The 17,338-nt window shown below is 40.1% G+C and overlaps 8 protein-coding genes across 8 annotated transcripts; 5 read left to right on the plus strand and 3 right to left on the minus strand.

Moving 5' to 3' along the window:
• Window positions 1–441: 441 nt before the first annotated feature.
• On the plus strand, window positions 442–955 carry L201_004570 (uncharacterized protein; the record flags this gene model as incomplete). Its single annotated transcript, XM_066220311.1, has 4 exons — window positions 442–696; window positions 755–776; window positions 835–881; window positions 935–955. The coding sequence occupies 4 exons, from the start codon at window positions 442–444 to the stop codon at window positions 953–955; spliced, it is 345 nt and encodes a 114-aa protein (XP_066076408.1).
• Window positions 956–1,363: 408 nt separating this feature from the next.
• Window positions 1,364–2,755, plus strand: L201_004571 (uncharacterized protein; the record flags this gene model as incomplete). Its single annotated transcript, XM_066220312.1, has 9 exons — window positions 1,364–1,367; window positions 1,414–1,532; window positions 1,594–1,772; window positions 1,834–2,041; window positions 2,101–2,115; window positions 2,175–2,243; window positions 2,300–2,366; window positions 2,425–2,489; window positions 2,552–2,755. 9 exons carry the CDS (start codon window positions 1,364–1,366, stop codon window positions 2,753–2,755), a joined length of 930 nt encoding a protein of 309 aa, XP_066076409.1.
• A 689-nt stretch (window positions 2,756–3,444) lies between these two features.
• On the plus strand, window positions 3,445–6,301 carry L201_004572 (prolyl aminopeptidase; the record flags this gene model as incomplete). The annotated part of the gene is made up of 13 exons (XM_066220313.1): window positions 3,445–3,518; window positions 3,576–3,610; window positions 3,709–3,841; window positions 3,896–3,933; window positions 3,995–4,061; window positions 4,134–4,258; window positions 4,313–4,331; window positions 4,391–4,585; window positions 4,635–4,674; window positions 4,741–4,790; window positions 4,837–5,002; window positions 5,358–5,552; window positions 5,612–6,301. 13 exons carry the CDS (start codon window positions 3,445–3,447, stop codon window positions 6,299–6,301), a joined length of 1,827 nt encoding a protein of 608 aa, XP_066076410.1.
• A 636-nt stretch (window positions 6,302–6,937) lies between these two features.
• Window positions 6,938–8,050, minus strand: L201_004573 (uncharacterized protein; the record flags this gene model as incomplete). The annotated part of the gene is made up of 1 exon (XM_066220314.1): window positions 6,938–8,050. The coding sequence occupies one exon, from the start codon at window positions 8,048–8,050 to the stop codon at window positions 6,938–6,940; it is 1,113 nt and encodes a 370-aa protein (XP_066076411.1).
• A 467-nt stretch (window positions 8,051–8,517) lies between these two features.
• Window positions 8,518–11,065, minus strand: L201_004574 (uncharacterized protein; the record flags this gene model as incomplete). The annotated part of the gene is made up of 3 exons (XM_066220315.1): window positions 8,518–9,740; window positions 9,835–10,953; window positions 11,023–11,065. 3 exons carry the CDS (start codon window positions 11,063–11,065, stop codon window positions 8,518–8,520), a joined length of 2,385 nt encoding a protein of 794 aa, XP_066076412.1.
• Window positions 11,066–11,491: 426 nt separating this feature from the next.
• Window positions 11,492–13,243, minus strand: L201_004575 (pre-mRNA-splicing factor CWC21; the record flags this gene model as incomplete). The annotated part of the gene is made up of 4 exons (XM_066220316.1): window positions 11,492–12,032; window positions 12,098–12,445; window positions 12,892–13,119; window positions 13,206–13,243. The coding sequence occupies 4 exons, from the start codon at window positions 13,241–13,243 to the stop codon at window positions 11,492–11,494; spliced, it is 1,155 nt and encodes a 384-aa protein (XP_066076413.1).
• A 270-nt stretch (window positions 13,244–13,513) lies between these two features.
• On the plus strand, window positions 13,514–14,589 carry L201_004576 (uncharacterized protein; the record flags this gene model as incomplete). The annotated part of the gene is made up of 3 exons (XM_066220317.1): window positions 13,514–13,880; window positions 13,932–14,010; window positions 14,070–14,589. 3 exons carry the CDS (start codon window positions 13,514–13,516, stop codon window positions 14,587–14,589), a joined length of 966 nt encoding a protein of 321 aa, XP_066076414.1.
• Window positions 14,590–15,119: 530 nt separating this feature from the next.
• Window positions 15,120–17,278, plus strand: L201_004577 (hydroxymethylglutaryl-CoA synthase; the record flags this gene model as incomplete). The annotated part of the gene is made up of 10 exons (XM_066220318.1): window positions 15,120–15,194; window positions 15,267–15,364; window positions 15,432–15,460; window positions 15,535–15,891; window positions 15,966–16,030; window positions 16,102–16,382; window positions 16,441–16,489; window positions 16,579–16,821; window positions 16,897–17,064; window positions 17,150–17,278. 10 exons carry the CDS (start codon window positions 15,120–15,122, stop codon window positions 17,276–17,278), a joined length of 1,494 nt encoding a protein of 497 aa, XP_066076415.1.
• Between the last annotated feature and the right edge of the window lie 60 nt (window positions 17,279–17,338).

A 17,338-nucleotide genomic window follows, 5' to 3' on the forward strand; every position in this document is an offset into this window, starting at 1 on the left:
TAAGCTGTATCAATAATAGATAACGGGATGAAAAACGGTTGGTGCGAATTTGCGCGAAGTCGACTGAAGTTGGAAATGGGTTATCCCGAATTTCCGTCAAAGCATTAAGGAATGATGATGCATATACTGTTAGTCATATGATAAGCAATTCCTTTTTCCCTGAGTTTTGTAACTTCCAATCGTACAAATAAATACTTTAATTTTGTACCGTATCTTTTGGTCCTTGATCATCAAGTATTTCATATCCATAGATAAGGTTGAGACAGGTCAGGCCGACCGAATGTTCTCCAGTAATAGAATACGGGGATCTACTTATAAATAGTCCGGAGTACAACTTGATGGATTGTCGGTTGCTATAATTGACTGATCTTTTTGACAACAACACTATTACTTGGAAACACGAGTCCTCAAGTCAATCAGAAGACTATACAAGCTTCCACTATGTCTGAAATCAAAGATGAGATAAACATCTCAGCAACCGAACCCGGTATAACAGTCGACGATGTTGCAGAGTTTCCTCATTCTGAAAAGGATGGAAGAGATTTGCATGACTACAAGAACGAAATTGGCGGTGATCTCTATGCTCAAGCAGAAGACATCGATTGGAGTCCAAAAGAAGAGAAGAGAGTTAAAATCAAGATCGATTGGAGAGTTCTACCTTGTTTTTGTATTTTCGAAGGACTTTCGTATTTAGATGTGAGTTTAAAAATGTTACTTCCTGTGGCAAAGTGCTGATATTCCATTTATTTAACAGAAAACCGCATTGAATTATGGAAGTGAGTGCAAACCATTTGCACCGGATTCTCCTAATATACAGTACTGATGTTGAAACAGAGCTTTTTGGAATGGACAAATCTCTACATTCCACTGGATCCAAATACGTGAGTCTGTTGAGCGGTAGCGAATCGACATAAGCTGAGAAGTACCCCTTCAGAGTTGGTTTGCGTCTTCGTAATACTTTGGATACCTTGTAGCCGCTTATCCTGTTAGTTTATTAATGCAAAGATACTGTATCCCGTAAGTTTTTGTTCTCACACTTTTCGTTTCGCTGTTGTAAGCTAATCTTGTGAGCCTACTCAGACTGCTCGTGTATTGTCTGTGCTTGGCTTTTTCTGGGGTAGGTCCCCTATGTCATACCAACATGAGTTTCTCTGACACATACTACAAGTGTTGTTATAATCACCACTCCCGCTTGTCACAATTTCGCTGGTGGTATCGCCAATAGAGTTATTTTAGGTATGCTCGAATCTGGGGTCGTAGTAAGTGAAGTTATGAAGTTTTTAAGTTGACAATGATATAAAGTCCCGGTTTGAGTCTTATGACCCCTTTCTGGTACAACTTGCAAGAGTTGCCACTGAGACATATGAGTGAGTGTTGGTAAAATTGCGCAACCTCAAGCTAATGTTCTACCAGCTTGGGTATCGATGAACTGCCCTTTCGCCATTTTTGGAGGTCTCTTATCTTATGGTCTGGGTCCTACTTCCGGAACTGCTGTACCATCATGGGGACTTTTATTCCTTCTGCTAGGTGCCGTAAGTTAGCTAAAAGATTGAGACTGCTCGGATATCATGCTTACCATAATCTTCGATTCAGCTTACCATTATCTGGAGTGTAATCCAGTTCTTCATACTTCCAGATTCTCCTGGTACTGCGTACTTCTTGACACCGCGGGAAAGGATTATTGCTGTAAAGAGAGTTGCTGGAAATAGAGTCGGAACTCGAAACACTGAGTTCAAATGGGAACAAGTTAGAGAAGTATTTGTGGATTACAAGTGAGTATATGTACGATACCGCAGATACAGATTCCGTATTGCGCTAATATCATGTGATCAGAACATATTTGATGTTTTTCAGTACCATTTGTGCGCAACTACCCAACGGAATTGTCTCGTTCTTCTCAACTACCATTATCAGTTCTTTGGGATTCAGTGAATTCGAAACCGTGTTGTTAGATATCCCATATCAAATGTGTTGCTTATGGCCATTGTTGATCGCCGCATGGGTTGCCAGTCGGTGGAAGAATATGAGAGCTTTGATGCTTGTAAGTGTGCAAAGTGGACTGTATCCAGATTTCTTGCTAATCACAATGTCGATTAACAGATCGGGGGTAATTGCGTAGCCATTGCAATGACTTGTGTACTGACTTACGCACCAAAACATATCATTTGGGGAAGACTGGTAGCTTTTTGGTCACTGGATTCTCATTCATTAGTTTCACTTTTGCCGTTATCATGGTCACTTCTGTGAGTATGGCATCAACTAGCGGTCTGAAAAATATCGCTGACGTTTCGGTTCTCAGAACATCGGTGGTTACACTAAACGACAAACTGTTACTACAATCACTTTCCTTGGTTTCTGCGTTGGTAGTGAGTAATCATCTCAAGATCCCTATACCAAGGTGGATCGCTAACAAGCTGCCAACAGATATCGTTGGTCCTCATACTTTGATCGCAAGTGAAAAAGCAAATCAATACCCTACCGCTACCAAGGTGAGTATTCTGGATGATTTTCTTTCATAATGAGACCGATTACTGATTATGTATTTGTACAGGCTATGATTGGAGGATTTGCAGGTCAAACAGTGTGCATTGCCGCTTTGGCTCTGGGTATGTGGTATGAAAATAAAAGACATGATAGAAAAATGAGAGAACGTGGTGAAAATGACACTGAAGAGGAACTGGCTTTACTCGCTGAAAGAACTGCTATGGAAGATGCCACCGACCTCCAAAACCCCTACTTGAGATACGTTTATTAAAAAATTGAGTCAGAAAAGCACGAATGATGCTAAGAAGGGTGTGTGGATTCTGTACAATTGTTTATATTGTGTTGAAGCTATATATCGAAATTTTGCTTGTAATGAGTTTGTATCGGGTCAGAGGCTGAATATTGAGAAGTGTCCTCTATCGATCGATGTATTGAATTGATGAGCATATTTGCGAAACATCATTGCTGCTCGACATGGTTCTGTCTGCCAGTGCGCAATGGGAATGGTACGGTTAAAGTGATGTTTTCGAATTACCAGCTCAAAGGTCAGGTCTTGATCCAGTCCTCCACAAATGTGGATGCTATTCGGTCAGGATCGACCCTTCCTGATCCCAGATTTATGAGTTATGAATGAACCAAGTGATCACATGGTGACGTGTCTCTACCGGAATTTCGGAAAAGCACAAATCAAGCGTTTGATCCGACATCGGCTGGGCCGACCGACCTCAGCTCAGCAAGATGTGGAGGTAGTCTACAACTTGACATATGTTTGGTGAAGATATTCTATGTAAACAGTAAGTTTGTATCAAGTATGTTCAGTAACACAACCTCCCTGTCGTGTCTACGTCTGAAAGAATTAGCTATCGGAAGACTCTTAGTGTCAACTTATCCTTATCAATATCCTGCTTAGCGATTCTTGGTCATAGATTTTCTCCTCTAGTATTTGATTACATAGGCAGGATGCACAGTCCATATGCTCCTCACAAAGCTTTCGATGAAGGATATATCCAGGTTTCGGAACTCTATAAGCTTCAGTAAGTGATTGAAGATGTCTGAGATATGTATCATATGCTGAAGCTGACCTCAAACAGTGATACTCAAAGTGGTAATCCCAAAGGGAAACCAGGTGAGTTATCAAAGACTGTGTATCATGATACAGCTTAGATATTAATGCGACTATAGTGATCTTCATGTAGGTTATGGATCCCGTTGAGTCAAAAATAGTTGAACAAAGACTAACATCTCACAGACACGGGGGTCCAGGAAGTGGTGCAGGTCTCAAAGATACCGTTTTCTTTGATCCTGAAGTATTCAGAGTTATCGTGTTTTCTCAGCGAGGTGCAGGCAAATCTTTGCCGTGAGTTTCTTCGATGTGCTTAAATCAAAAAACGCATACTGATTGTGTCGATAGATCCGGTGAAATACGCGAGAATACAACTTGTGATTTAGGTGAGTTGATCATCGTTGTATTATCATGGTCGATATACGTCGCTTATCCTTGCTGGTGTAGTTGAGGATATCGAGAAAATCAGAGAAAAGCTCGGTATACAGAAGTGGCTCGTATTTGGCGGTTCATGGTGAGTTATCGTGAACCCAGAATACTTTTCAACAGAGAATCATGCATAGAACTGATTGCTTGCACATCTTAGGGGATCAACTCTATCCCTCGTATATGCAGAATCACATCCCGAAAGGGTAGCTGGATTGATCTTACGTGGTATCTACCTAGCCGATGATGCCGAGACTCAGTGGTTCTATCAAACGCAGACAAAAGGTATGCACAAGCCTAATAGCACATATGGGTAATGGCTAATTGACCTATCTACAGCCTATTTCCCAGAAGAATGGTATGTAGCCTAGTGGACGGTAAACTTCATCTACGGTATATTGACATTTCGATTCACAGGGAAGAGTTTGCGTCAATCATAGCTCCAGAGAAACGACATAACATTATTTACGCTTACAATGAATTATTACATTATCCTGATAAAGCGATAAGAGAAAAAGCTGCTAGACAATGGACGATTTACGAAAGTAGTTGCTATAAATTGATTCAGGATCCTGATTATGCTGACAGAGCTGGAAGAGATCCAACCATCTGGTGAGTCATTCGGGTCATCAATCGATTGTCTTCTAACCCAGTAGGAAAGGGCAAAAACCGTTATAGAAGCGCATTACTTCCTTCACAACGTGAGTTAACTGAGTGGCATATCTCCACATTGTCGTAATCACAATCACTGACTTCATGTAACGAAGTCATTCTTTGAAGATGGATTCATCATTTCGGAAGCTCAAATCTCTAAAATGTGAGTGAGACTGCTAGTAGGTGTTTTTACTGATCATATCATTTAGCCGACATATTCCATGTTACATGGTAAATGGCAGATATGATGTATGTTGTCCACCCCACACAGCAAACAAACTTCGAAGGGCGTATGGCGAGCAAAGTAAGATCACCTGGATACCAGATGCAGGTCATACAGCTATGGAAAAAGGAACCATGACAGAATTATCAAAGGTAAGTTCCCCGTATTATGACTAAGTTTTCCTTCGTTAATCCCGTGTTTATTCCTAACTTTGTATAAACAGGCAGCCGATGATTTTGCCAAATATCTTTGAGGTGTGCGGCACTCACGTCGGAAGCGGAGCAAGAATTATATCTCATATGCATGAAATGTATCAATGGAAAAGATTTTTCCGATATTGATTAGCATACAGCATACTTCTAATCGAATATGTCAGAGAGGATATATCTAACGGACGTCGGTTTGTTGCAAAGATACCTTGTAGGTATATATACGAGGCAATTCTGTTTTGATAGACGGACATATTTATGTCAAGATGATAAGCCCATACTCAAATCTCTTTCTCAGATTCGTGGGGTACCGATGGATGACCCTGCGATAGTCGCTGAAGCACAAGAAATCAGACGATATGATCAATGGCAAGAACAAAACGATTCCAGCGGCATTTTCTCTTTCATTACCACCGCACGTCTTCGAAAACGAATGTTTCACGTTTTTGTTCCCATGCTTGCTGTACAACTCAGTGGTATTGCGCTGTTGACCGTAAGTTGTCTATCATGCGCCAAATCGCTGTAAAAGAGGTGCTAATATCGAATCGCTAGATCTACGCCGTTATTATCTACCAAAGCTTGGGATTGACCACTCAAAAAGCATCACTGTTGCTGAACTCGTGTCTGTCAATTGCCTATGCTGTTGCAGCTCTCCTTTCATCTTACGTCGTCGAAAAGCTGGGTCGTCGAACGTGCATAACCTATGGCTCACTCGTTAACACCCTAGGTCTTGCTTGTATAACTGGTATCGCCATCGGTACCGAAAATAATAGATCGAATGTTGCCAACGGTTTTGTAGTCTTCTTCATTGTATTCATCACTTTCTCGTATTGGATGCTTTGGACAGGTCCTACCACTATATACGTCAACGAAATCATGCCCAGTCATGCGAGAGAATATGGTGTAGCCATGGCAAATGTTGTACCCATCGCGATCGGCATTGCAATCGGACAAAAATTGCCTCTAGCGTCAGCCAACCTTGGTGCCAAATCTTACTCGATATTACTGGCTATGTCCGCTTTTGGAACTCTTCTCGTCTGGATCTTCGTCAAGGAGCCCAAAGGTTTATCTATCGAGCGTATAGATGCCTTGTTTGGAGAGCACGATCATGTGGATGAGCAGGAAGATCAAGTTCAGGCCCAAGAGGTTCAATATGCCGAAGAGATACAACATGACCAAGACGAAAAGAAGGGGTCCGACGTAAAACATCTCGAAGATTTGAGTCACGTTAGATCGGCTTGATTAGGATATCATACCAACCAAGCAATAAACAATGTAACCTTCGAAATGCCCTTTAAAATACTTGAAAACTCAGTCAATTCCACTTGGCGGGGCCCATTGATCGACTTTGGTCTTTGTGCAAATAGAGACACGATACAGTGACGGTGACATCGGGTTATTGAACAAGAAAATCAAAAAAACAAACAAAAATAGGTGGTGCTTCTATCTTTTTATGTAAGCGATATAAAATAGCAGTGTATATGTACGTGGTTTGAACATTGTAGAACGAATGCACCGTGTCGAAGGTGTTAAAATAACCTGATTATTGCTTCTGCATCCATATGAATCGTACCATCACGTACACAATAAGGTTGTCGCAAGGCAATGGTATTTGGATCGACAGACATAACTTTGCGGAAATGGCAAAGAAAGAATACGAGAGCACCAAATTGTATTTCTCGGCGTACGTTCTTCATAAAACGTACAAAATAGTTGCTGAAATATTTAAAGCCTGCGCTTATCTGTGACCGAAGGTAGGTGCAAATGATATGTTCTGCATGGAAAGAAATCATTTAAAGTAGTGCAACTATAAGAACCAAGTAACGTATCAGGATTACGAACCGCTAGAGACTCGCCAAATACTCGTCTATCAACCCTCTATGAAGAACTCATCTCCATCCATCTATAGATGCGGAGCGATGGATCATTGAACTCGTGCTTGCCTCCATTGGATTTCGATGACGTATGTGCAACGTTAACCCCGTTATCAAACTCTATTCTGAAGGAATTTGAAGAAGGGAGTACAAAAGTCTTACCCGCAAGTAAATTCGTGAGGCTGTTCAAAGATTTCGTCTTTGACTGTTCATGATGTTCAGCTTGGACCTTGACCTCTTGATCATCCTCTTCAATTGGGTCGTTTGGATCAAACGATCTTTCAAAAGAGTGGAATGTAAATTCACTTGGTGAAAATGTCAAGGCAACTTTAGATCCGACAGTACGTCCTTGAGCGACCAAAGTAATGGCTTGACTTCCTGCAGCTGTGAGACCTCTTTTGGTATGATCTTCACTCATCAAAGTTCCATCAAGTCCTCTAGATTCGACATCAGATTCTTCAAACCAAGTGGGTATGTGACTATCAACAACAAATGAAAGGCTTTCTAAATTCTTAAAAGCGTCATGTTGTATGAGTTCACGTTTCACTTCATCAGATGACTTGTCTAAACATGTCGAAATAGATACCTCGACAGTCGCGAAACCTCTTTGTACAGGGAAAAATGATCTTGGGCCTGACAGTTGAAGTCCGATATCTTGTTCGTAGCATGTCCAATGGAAGTCGTGGTCCAGTATAGCTGCTGTAAGGTTGGTGCATGGCAATCTATCTTGCAGACGCTTTGCATAGACTGTTCGCATCCAATCACCATTGACCGTACATTTGTATCTTCCTGAAAGTTGAGAACCATTAGATGTATTCCCAAGCGTTTTACCCTGTGTACTCTTCTTGTAGATGTTGACTGTTAGTGGTCGTGATGCGGGTGATGTGGTATCTAATCCGCTATCTGTACCTTTGTTTGCTAATACCTGTAGTGAACCTAAGATTTTGTCAAGATCAGCAGCGCATGAGGGGGATTCTTCAATGCCTGTATCCGATCTTGAGTGTTCAGCTTTGATATCACCTGCGGCGCGTACGAAGGAACGCGCATTGGTCAGTGTAGTTAATAAGTCATCGTGGTGATCATGATCATCTGAAGTGAGCCTTTCAGTCCACATCATACTTGTAAATTCCTTGTATTTCATGAACCTAAAAATCGTGCTGGATGAGAACAAGGTTGGAATTAATCGTTAGACACAGGACAATGAAGACTTGTATAGGTTTTACCACTTGAAAACTGACAGAAGACGTCGCCAGCTATATGCTTGAAAAAAATTTCTCATTGTATCAAAGGATAAACTGCGTTATCAAAGGATCTTGATCAAAGGTTGGAGTACCTGGTCATTTGGCTGTTCCTTTTTCATCATGGAATCTGAAGCGTGTTCGACATTGTAGCTACGAGCGAGAGTGACGTCATGTCAAAAATGTATCAACGATAAGAAGTTTTTAAGAACGTCAAATATTTGGGGGTTGAGGTTACTGTACAATAAAAGATAATCGAGTGACGATCCATCGTGTTGTTATCCATTGTCCTTTCATCCATGGCAACATCTAAAATCAAGGACCAACCGCCTTTGATATCAAATTACTATTCAATCTCCTCCTTCATTACACGTTTTGCTCTTTTATTAGGTCGTACGACTTGATCTTCAGCTTCACTACCAGAATCAATTTCCACTATTTCTAATTTAGGTATGATAGGTGGAACGTATGGGAATTCTTTCTTGACTTTTTCAATACAATTCCAAACATTATCTTCCCAATCAATCCAATCTTGTAGAGATTCCGCTGCACCATCTTTGATCATACTTGATTTTTCCCAAGTATCTTCTTCAGGTGGATAACCTTTCCATCTTACTCTAAACATTGCATCTTTTTTATTTTGATCACCTTTTCTAGTATCTTTTCTTGATATAACTTTTTCAACTTCATAACAATCTTCTTCTTTACCTTCGATATGTTTATGTTGTTCTCTTTGCTTTAATTCTTCTAAATCATCTTTATATATGACTTTTGAAATTGAATTTATATTTTTGAATTCTTCACACCAATGTGGTTCATGTGATAATTCATCTTGTTCTTTATCTATACTAGGTAAAGGTAATTGACCAAAATTACCATATCCTTTCCTTTCCATTTCGTTTACATAACGATGACACCAACATAAAGAATTTTCGAAATCTAAAACTCTCATACCAGGTTTCATACCTAATTGAAATGCATGTGGTGGATTTTCATTAAATCTATTCCAATATTTCCATTGATTTTCATACAACCACAATAATCCTGACTCTTCCATGATAACATTATTTATGACTGATTTCCCACCGAAGATCCTTTGCAAATATGATCTAGGCCCTGGACCACAAGTAGCGAAATTCCTAAATGACCATTTGAATTGAGATGTTGAGTCGTTCAGAAAACAAATTATATTCCAAGACAAAAAGCCTCCTAAAGTAGGTATAGTTTGTAGAATGTAACTTGCATCCAAAGCATAATTCAGATTCAAAAGTTTATCAGGTAGACCTGCCCTCATAATTGATATTACTAATCGAAGACTTGATGCGAAATGTATCATCTTTGAATCACGATTTCGGTATGCTGTTGAGAAATATATATTTGGTGGGACGATTTGAAATCCACCATAATAAATTCTCTTCTTCTCCAAAATTGATAATTTGTATAAGATTCTTTCCATAGCTGGTAGATCCGCGATGAAATGTTTCCATGTTGGCATACCTCCTGTTGAAACTGAACATAGCGCTTCCCATGTTGATTCTTTATAAAACATGCAAAAAAGGAATAGTCGGACTAAATCCAGCAGTGAAAATGATTAATCAGTATAATTCGGTCAATCAGTCATTGGTTGAGCATGAGGCGTAAAAGAAAACAAAAACAAGCTTACAGCAGATCTCGATATGTGACTGATCACCTTTACCTAAAATATCTTTTCTGATTTTTTTTGAAGAAGGATCTAATTGTCTAAAGATGTTTCCAATATGCATTTTTGACATTGTTTCGTCTTTTGTTAATTCATTTCTTGGTAATCCTTCAAATTCTCTCCTTTCATACATTTTATGTCTCTCTGCACAGAATCTAAAGAATAAATAAACCCAATAATTGTCCACTGTAGTTTCTACTGGAAGTAGGTTTTGGGGTTTCAAGGTTGTTTTTTCGTATCTATCTGATTTAGATGCTAATGCTCTAGCCTTGCCTTTGATTTGTTTTGTTGATTTGACCCGCTGCTGCTTGTTTTTCGATTTGGAGGAAGAAGATTTACCGATATATTCGTCGTCTACATACTCATCCTCATCTTCGTCCTCTACATCTTCCTTTGCAGCAGCTTCACCTTCGAACTGTGAATCTGCATCTTCTTCTACCTCTTCAGTTTGTTCTGTCAGATCACTATCATAATCATCAAGGGCAATTGCAGACTCCTCTTTGATTATCTCCTCTGTATTATCTACCCCACTATCAGGTTGTTCATTTTCAGAAACTAAATCACCATTCGAGGTATCTTCCTGACCATCATCTGAAACTAGTTCATCTAGATCAGTATCGTCTACCTTTATTTGTTGAATCGACACTGGTGTTACAGTGGTTTCCAAGTTCCGAGCTTCTTGCAGCTGATCTGCCGATAAAATTGCTGTCCCCTCTTCCTCTTCTACCTTGACCAATAAATCTTCACTTGTTCGAGCTGTCGTTAATTCTTGTACTTCCTCCTTGATCACCTCGTCTACTTCTCCTTCGGTCAAGCTAGAAGCTGCATTCTCTATCTTTATAGCATCCTTGATCTCCTCTTCTTGCGCTACTCCTTCCGTCTGGTCAGCTGAAAAGATGCCTGAGTACCGATCGACCTGTTCAACTTCTTGCTGTTCATCATCTGAAGTTAACGAGCAAAGATCATCCAGATCGTCTTCATCGGCAACGTTCGATGTGGGAGTAGGATAAGGTCCGACAACACGGTAGATCTTTTTGGTATCTGTGTCTGAGCTGGTCTTTACTTGATCATGTGAACGTTTCCCTATAATGCTTATTAATACCAGTATGTGTCTAACTGGACTATTCGGAAGCAGATGGAAAAACAACTCACGTGTAGCATGAGCTACTGGACTGTTAGCTGTGCCGAGTATCATTCTCGCATTGAAGTTGTCACTGTGGAAGCATTATAAAGTCAAGCCAAGTGTGTATGTACAAGACTGAAATATGACGATTGATGAAATCAGGTAGCATTGAAAACGGATGATCAAGTGAAATGACAACTATCATAGTCAAGTTCGGTAACTGGACTTTAAGAACTTCCGATATTGCGATAAGAACCTGGGATGACACTTTACGCTTACGCATTTCTGCTGATGTTATAAGTGATACATATCGTAGACAAGATGGCAGATGTTTTATGGATTCACTGCTTGGCCAATCAACTGTACATGATACATGTTTCAAGTATAAGATAGCTAAATTACATATATAGAAGTATTATACAATGTGGTAGTTACACTACTCATTCAACTTTTCACACGCATCATGATTCCTATTCTTCAGTATGATCAACGACTCAACTATCGCCTGGGACTGTACTCTTCTACCCTTTTCTTACTTGGCTCAGGTGTAAGGCTTCTAACACTTCGAGGTGTACCACTTTCTTCTGAATCAGCTCTAGCTCTTTTAGGTGGAGGTGATCTGGAATCTGATGAATACCTCCTTCGTCTAGCTGGAGGTGAAGTTGACCTTGAATCACTTCTTCCTCTACCTGTGCTTCGATCTCGAGAATCAGGTGACCTCGCTCTTCTAGGTGGAGGAGAAGCTGATGCTTTCCCTCGAGGTGGAGATGAGCTATAACGACGAGCAGCGCGTCGAGGTGGAGGTGAAGGTGATCTTTCAGATGGAGATCGACGTCGACGAGGTGGTGGTGAAGGTGATCGAGAGTCAGACGGAGAGCGACGTCTTCGAGCAGGAGGGGGCGATCGTGAATCAGAAGGCGAACGAGGTCTTCGTCTAGCAGGCGACTGGTCTCGCCCACGACGAGGCGGAGGAGGTGAATCATCTCTTCTTCTAGGTGGTGGACTATCTCTTGGTCGAGGTCGTGATGCTTCTTGTTGTCTATAAGAGTAAAATGTCAGCTTTACCTCTGATGTAATGAGACTGCTTGGCAGGTGCGGACTGACCTTTTATATTCCTCTCTTCTTCTCAATCTTTCTTTCTCTTCCCATTCCTTCTTTCGGTTTTCAGCTTCTTTCTCTCGTTGTAAAGCAGCTTCAATTCTAGCTTTATCCCTTTCTGCTCTTTCAGCTAATCTAGCAGCTCTTTCTTCTTCAGTCTCACGTTGAAAAGCTTTTCCTTCAACATGGTCTGATGAAACACCTAAAGCACGTTGCATCCTTGACATTTCTACTTCTTTAGCAGCTGCTATAGAATGTGTATCCGTTGGTCGACTTCGAGGTCCAGGTAAATTGGCAGAAGATAACTTTGTACGTAACGCATCACATGCTTCTTCTATTGCATCTTCCTCGAGCCTATTGTCATCAAAAATCGAGTGTTAGTCTTGAATCACTGTCTGAACAGAACCAAGATCGAAAAGGATCATGAGATAGATGAGAAATGTTTGATAGCCACGGGCCGCAAATTCCACAATAAAATTCAAAAGAGAAAAAAGCGGACTTAAAGACTACCCCGGTTTCGTTATTCGCAACTTTTATAATATCACCCGGATCCTGTGAAAGGTTTGAGAGGTACCGGATGCTTCATAATTGCGTGAATGTGATGGGAAGAGTAGGAATTGAACGAATGATGAAGAAAGAGTTGAAGTGCATGAACACAAGATTGAGATACACTCCAAACACAGGATGTGGTTGAATAGCAAAAGCAGCAAAAGGGGTTACAACATCCAAAGCAGTTTCACCTCTTCTCTTCTTTATCCTCAAACATTAAGCTTGAATGACTCTGCAAACCTGAAACTCACCCTTGCTCTTCCATCTCGTCCCTCAATTCCATCACTTTAACTTCTATCCTTCTTTTCCGTTCATGCTCTAAGATACCTTGATCAGGTGCCCGATGTACAGGTGGACCAGATCTTGAATCGTCGAAATCATTGTATTTACCTTGACCTGAACTACCATATGGTCCATTTGGTGGTCCATCTCGGATTTTCAAGTGTGCAGTATTTCGAGAAACATAACCGTTTGTTCCACTAAGACAAGCTTGGTGTCAGTTCAGCTGAACTCATACCAAATCAATATTGCGAGCGGTAGTTCAAAGGCAAATTTAGTGACTTACCTTCCTCTTGCTGAGAGTAATCCTACGTTACCGTACATCTTGAATATGTTTGAGTGTGATAAGAAGAAAGAAAGAAGAGAAGGGAAAGAGAGAGAAAGTTGTGAATTACAAGTTGAACCTGTTTCGATTAACCTTTACCATATATCGCTCTACAGTACAAGCGGAGTTCCGGATATTTGATTGAATGTGGCACATTATCACACTATTTTTATGGATGGAGGTGGTCCACTTTTGATTTTACTATTTTTGTCTATTTATGAACCTTTTATACAGTATGATATTGCGATACTATATATACATAAATCAGAATGAGCTCTCCAAGCTCGTCAAAGTCAGACGATGAAGACAGTAGACCATCAACGCCGAATTCAGAAGATGTCAACGCTTACGAAGAGTTAATGACTACGCTATTTCCTCCATCCTCTTTACCTCCACCCCCTCAAATCGATAACATCCTTATTGGAGATGTCAACAAGACCACCAAGGACGAAGAGGAAGACAATGAGATAATGGAGAATGGAGTGGAAAGACCCATGACTAAAGCTGAAAAGCAAAATGCGAAGAAGAAAAGACGTAAAGAAAGGGAAAGGCTAGCTAAACTGGAAGCAGAAGCAGACTTGGTTAAAGAAAAAGTTGCAGCTGAAGAAGATGAGAAGATAAAGGAAGAGTCAACAGGTGAGTTTGTACAGTTATCGGAGAGGAAGTTTAGCTTACATTTGATTTCAGTTCAATTCAGATTATTTTCTGTTTGTCCTATAAAGCCTGTTTTGTTGATACCGGAAAGTGAAGAATATCCTTGTCCGCCGTGAGTGGACGTACTGTGTTTACCATTGTATTCGGATTCGAGCTGACAGAGTCATGTAGTAACCCGAGATATAATCCTATAAGTCCCACTGAACAAGATCGTATACGCCAGATCGCCTTGGAAGCTGCAATCGAATCGGAAGAATTCAGTCAATATGCGTCATCTTCTACAAGACAGACCCTACCATTCAATCACGATCTAACAAAATCACTCATAACGATAGAGACGCAAGACACTCAAAACCTGCCGGAAATTCTTATAGGTGAACTACCTCGAATAAACATCGTTCACAATTTAGCAGGATTGAAATCCAATACTGGTCATCCGAAAACATCCTCAACTATACCTATTTTACCCCTAAAGCAGACAATATCAAACACTTGTGCTACGAAGACAAAACGCAAGACCAGACGTGGAACGAAGAAGAAATCGTATGGATATGTATCAGCTAGATTCTGGGCACCTTCAATTGGGATAGGAGGGAAAGGTAGAGGATATGCATGGGGTTATCGAGATAGTATAGAGGGAAGAAGGGAAGAAGGTGCTTGGGAAGGGTATATCCGAAGTAAGGATCGTTGAGTGCTGTTCGTGGATTGTATATTGTTCTTCCAGCATCACAGTATCACATTGTATATAGCTATACAGTCTACGCAGTTGTATAGGTATATGGACAAGTATAAGTATAAGTATGTGTATATGTATAAGTTGAATACATAAAGTACTAGTACTAGTACTACTTATTCTTGTACCGGCAATAGGATAACCTTACGTAATTCCCGGCAGGTATAAGTTCTGAGCGATCAAAGCGCGTCTCAATAATAATTAATATGGCACGATGATACGAAATGTCAGAAATGTTTTGGTGTTTTTTTTTCCTGAAAAAAAGTAGAAATGGTAACTCCCCCCAAAAACTATCAATAGTATCATACCATACCATATCGTACCATTGGTTATTTGTGATTAATTCATTCTATCTATCATCTATCCATCTTCTCATTTAAGAACACAAGGTATATATAGCCCCCTCATCACTGATACAAGTAGTCGTACAACTTTCTTTCATCTTTTATCACATTCATTTTCATATTACGCATAAATAACAAATCAGAATGGCAGAATTCGATATCTTAGCTAGAGCTCAAAATGTTGGTATCTTAGGTTTAGAGATGTACTTCCCAAAGAGAGTAAGTTTGTTGGTTTTAATCACAATACGTTTCAAGTTATAATGTACAATTGCTAATATCGATATCATACAGTGTATCTCTGAAGATGCTCTCGAGGATTTTGACGGTGTATCAAAAGGAAAATACACCATTGGTTTAGGTCAAAAGTACATGGCTTTCACCGATGACAAGTGAGTTGAAAGGGTCTGTGCTTCTATAGTAGAATAGGTAGAGTAATGCTGATATCGAATACCGTAGAGAGGATATCAATTCTGTTGCTCTCACTGGTATGTCTACTATATATGGGTTAGAAAATCTTCTGTAGAGATAATGCTAATTTCGTATTCAACCTTTGAATCAGTCGTATCATCTTTACTCAAAAAATACAATGTAGATCCAAAATCAATCGGACGATTAGATGTTGGTACAGAAACATTGATTGATAAATCAAAAGCAACCAAAACACTTTTAATGGATTTATTTGAACCATCAGGAAATACAGATATTGAAGGTATCGATAATAAAAATGCTTGTTACGGTTCAACTGCAGCTTTATTCAATGCTGTAAATTGGATTCAATCTGAATCTTGGGATGGTAGAAATGCTATTGTAATGTGTGGTGATATTGCAATTTACAAAGAAGGTTCAGCAAGACCTGTAGGTGGTATGGGTGCTTGTGCTATGTTAATTGGTCCAAATGCTCCTTTGGTAATTGAACGTGAGTAACCCACACTACTATTTGTCATTAGAATACATTAACAAGACTAAACTGAATACTCCTAATACTTATAGCTGTTCACGGTACTCACATCGCCAACACTTGGGATTTCTACAAACCTGATCTTTCTGCCGAATACGTGAGTTTGCTAGTCGCGTTGCCATCTCTCGATTGTCCTCATACTAATTCGAATTTATTATTTTCCAATAGCCAACTGTTGACGGTCCATGGACAATTGTCGCTTACCTCGGTGCTCTCGATGCCGCCTACTCAGCTTACGTTGAGAAAGCCAAACAATCAAGAGCACGAGCAGCCAAGAAACTTTCTCTCGCTTCAGTTTCCGCCGCTGTTTCAGAAATTGCCGGTGCCGCTAAAACTTTCGTCAATGGTATCAACGGTGAAACTACAAATGGTGTTAACGGTCATGCTCAAAACGGTGTAGATGCTTCAGATGAAGGAATCTCTCAATTCGACTATGTCTGTTTACACAGGTGAGTAGTTCAACTGAGAGGTCAATGGTACCGGAGCTGATCTTTTCAAAATTTCCAGTCCTTACGGTAAACTCGTACAAAAAGGTCATGCTCGTATGTTCTACAACGTGAGTCGATATTTATCATGCTGCAGTAGGGATAGGAAGCAACTCTGATGAATAAACTAATAATGCCTTTTGCTCTTCATCATTGACAGGATTACGTCAGAAACCCAACATCACCAAAATTCGCCAATGTACCTGAAACCGTATCAACCGAAAAAACAAAGACCTACACCGATAAAGTAGTGGAAAAGACATTCATTGGAGTCGCAGCTGAACATTACAAATCTGCTGTTGTACCTGGATCAGATTGTGTTCAAAGATGTGGTAATATGTACACCGCTTCATTATACGGTGCTTTAGCAAGTGTGATTGCTAGTGCACCGGAAGGATTAGAGGTGAGTGATTCGATTCATAGCCCCCCTTATCTTTCAATTGGTATGAAGCTAAATACAATATCCTCTGTGCGATAGACTGGTAAACGAATCGGAATGTACGCTTTCGGTTCAGGTTGTGCTGCTTCTTTCTACGCTTTGAGAGTCAATGGATCTACCAAGGAAATTGCCGAGAAATTACAACTTAAAGAAAGACTTGCTTCTATGGATGTAAGACCATGTGAAGAATACGTTACTGCTTTGAAAGTGAGTTTAGTCAACACACCAAACCAAGTCTCCAACCCTCAATTTCTATTAGAATACATATACTGATATTAACTATTTGTTTCAGCTCCGAGAAGAAAACCACAACGCCGTGAAATACACACCACAAGGATCGATTGAAAATATCTGGCCAGGTGCTTATTACCTTGAAGGTGTAGATGAATTATACAGAAGAACTTATGCTACTAGATCTTAAAATAAGTGCTGTAAATTTATATAGAATTTGGTCATTTCTCATTTTTATTCCCGGATACAA

This window comes from Kwoniella dendrophila, chromosome 6 (assembly GCF_036810415.1).
Source record: "Kwoniella dendrophila CBS 6074 chromosome 6, complete sequence".
Taxonomy (NCBI): Eukaryota; Fungi; Basidiomycota; class Tremellomycetes; order Tremellales; family Cryptococcaceae; genus Kwoniella; species Kwoniella dendrophila.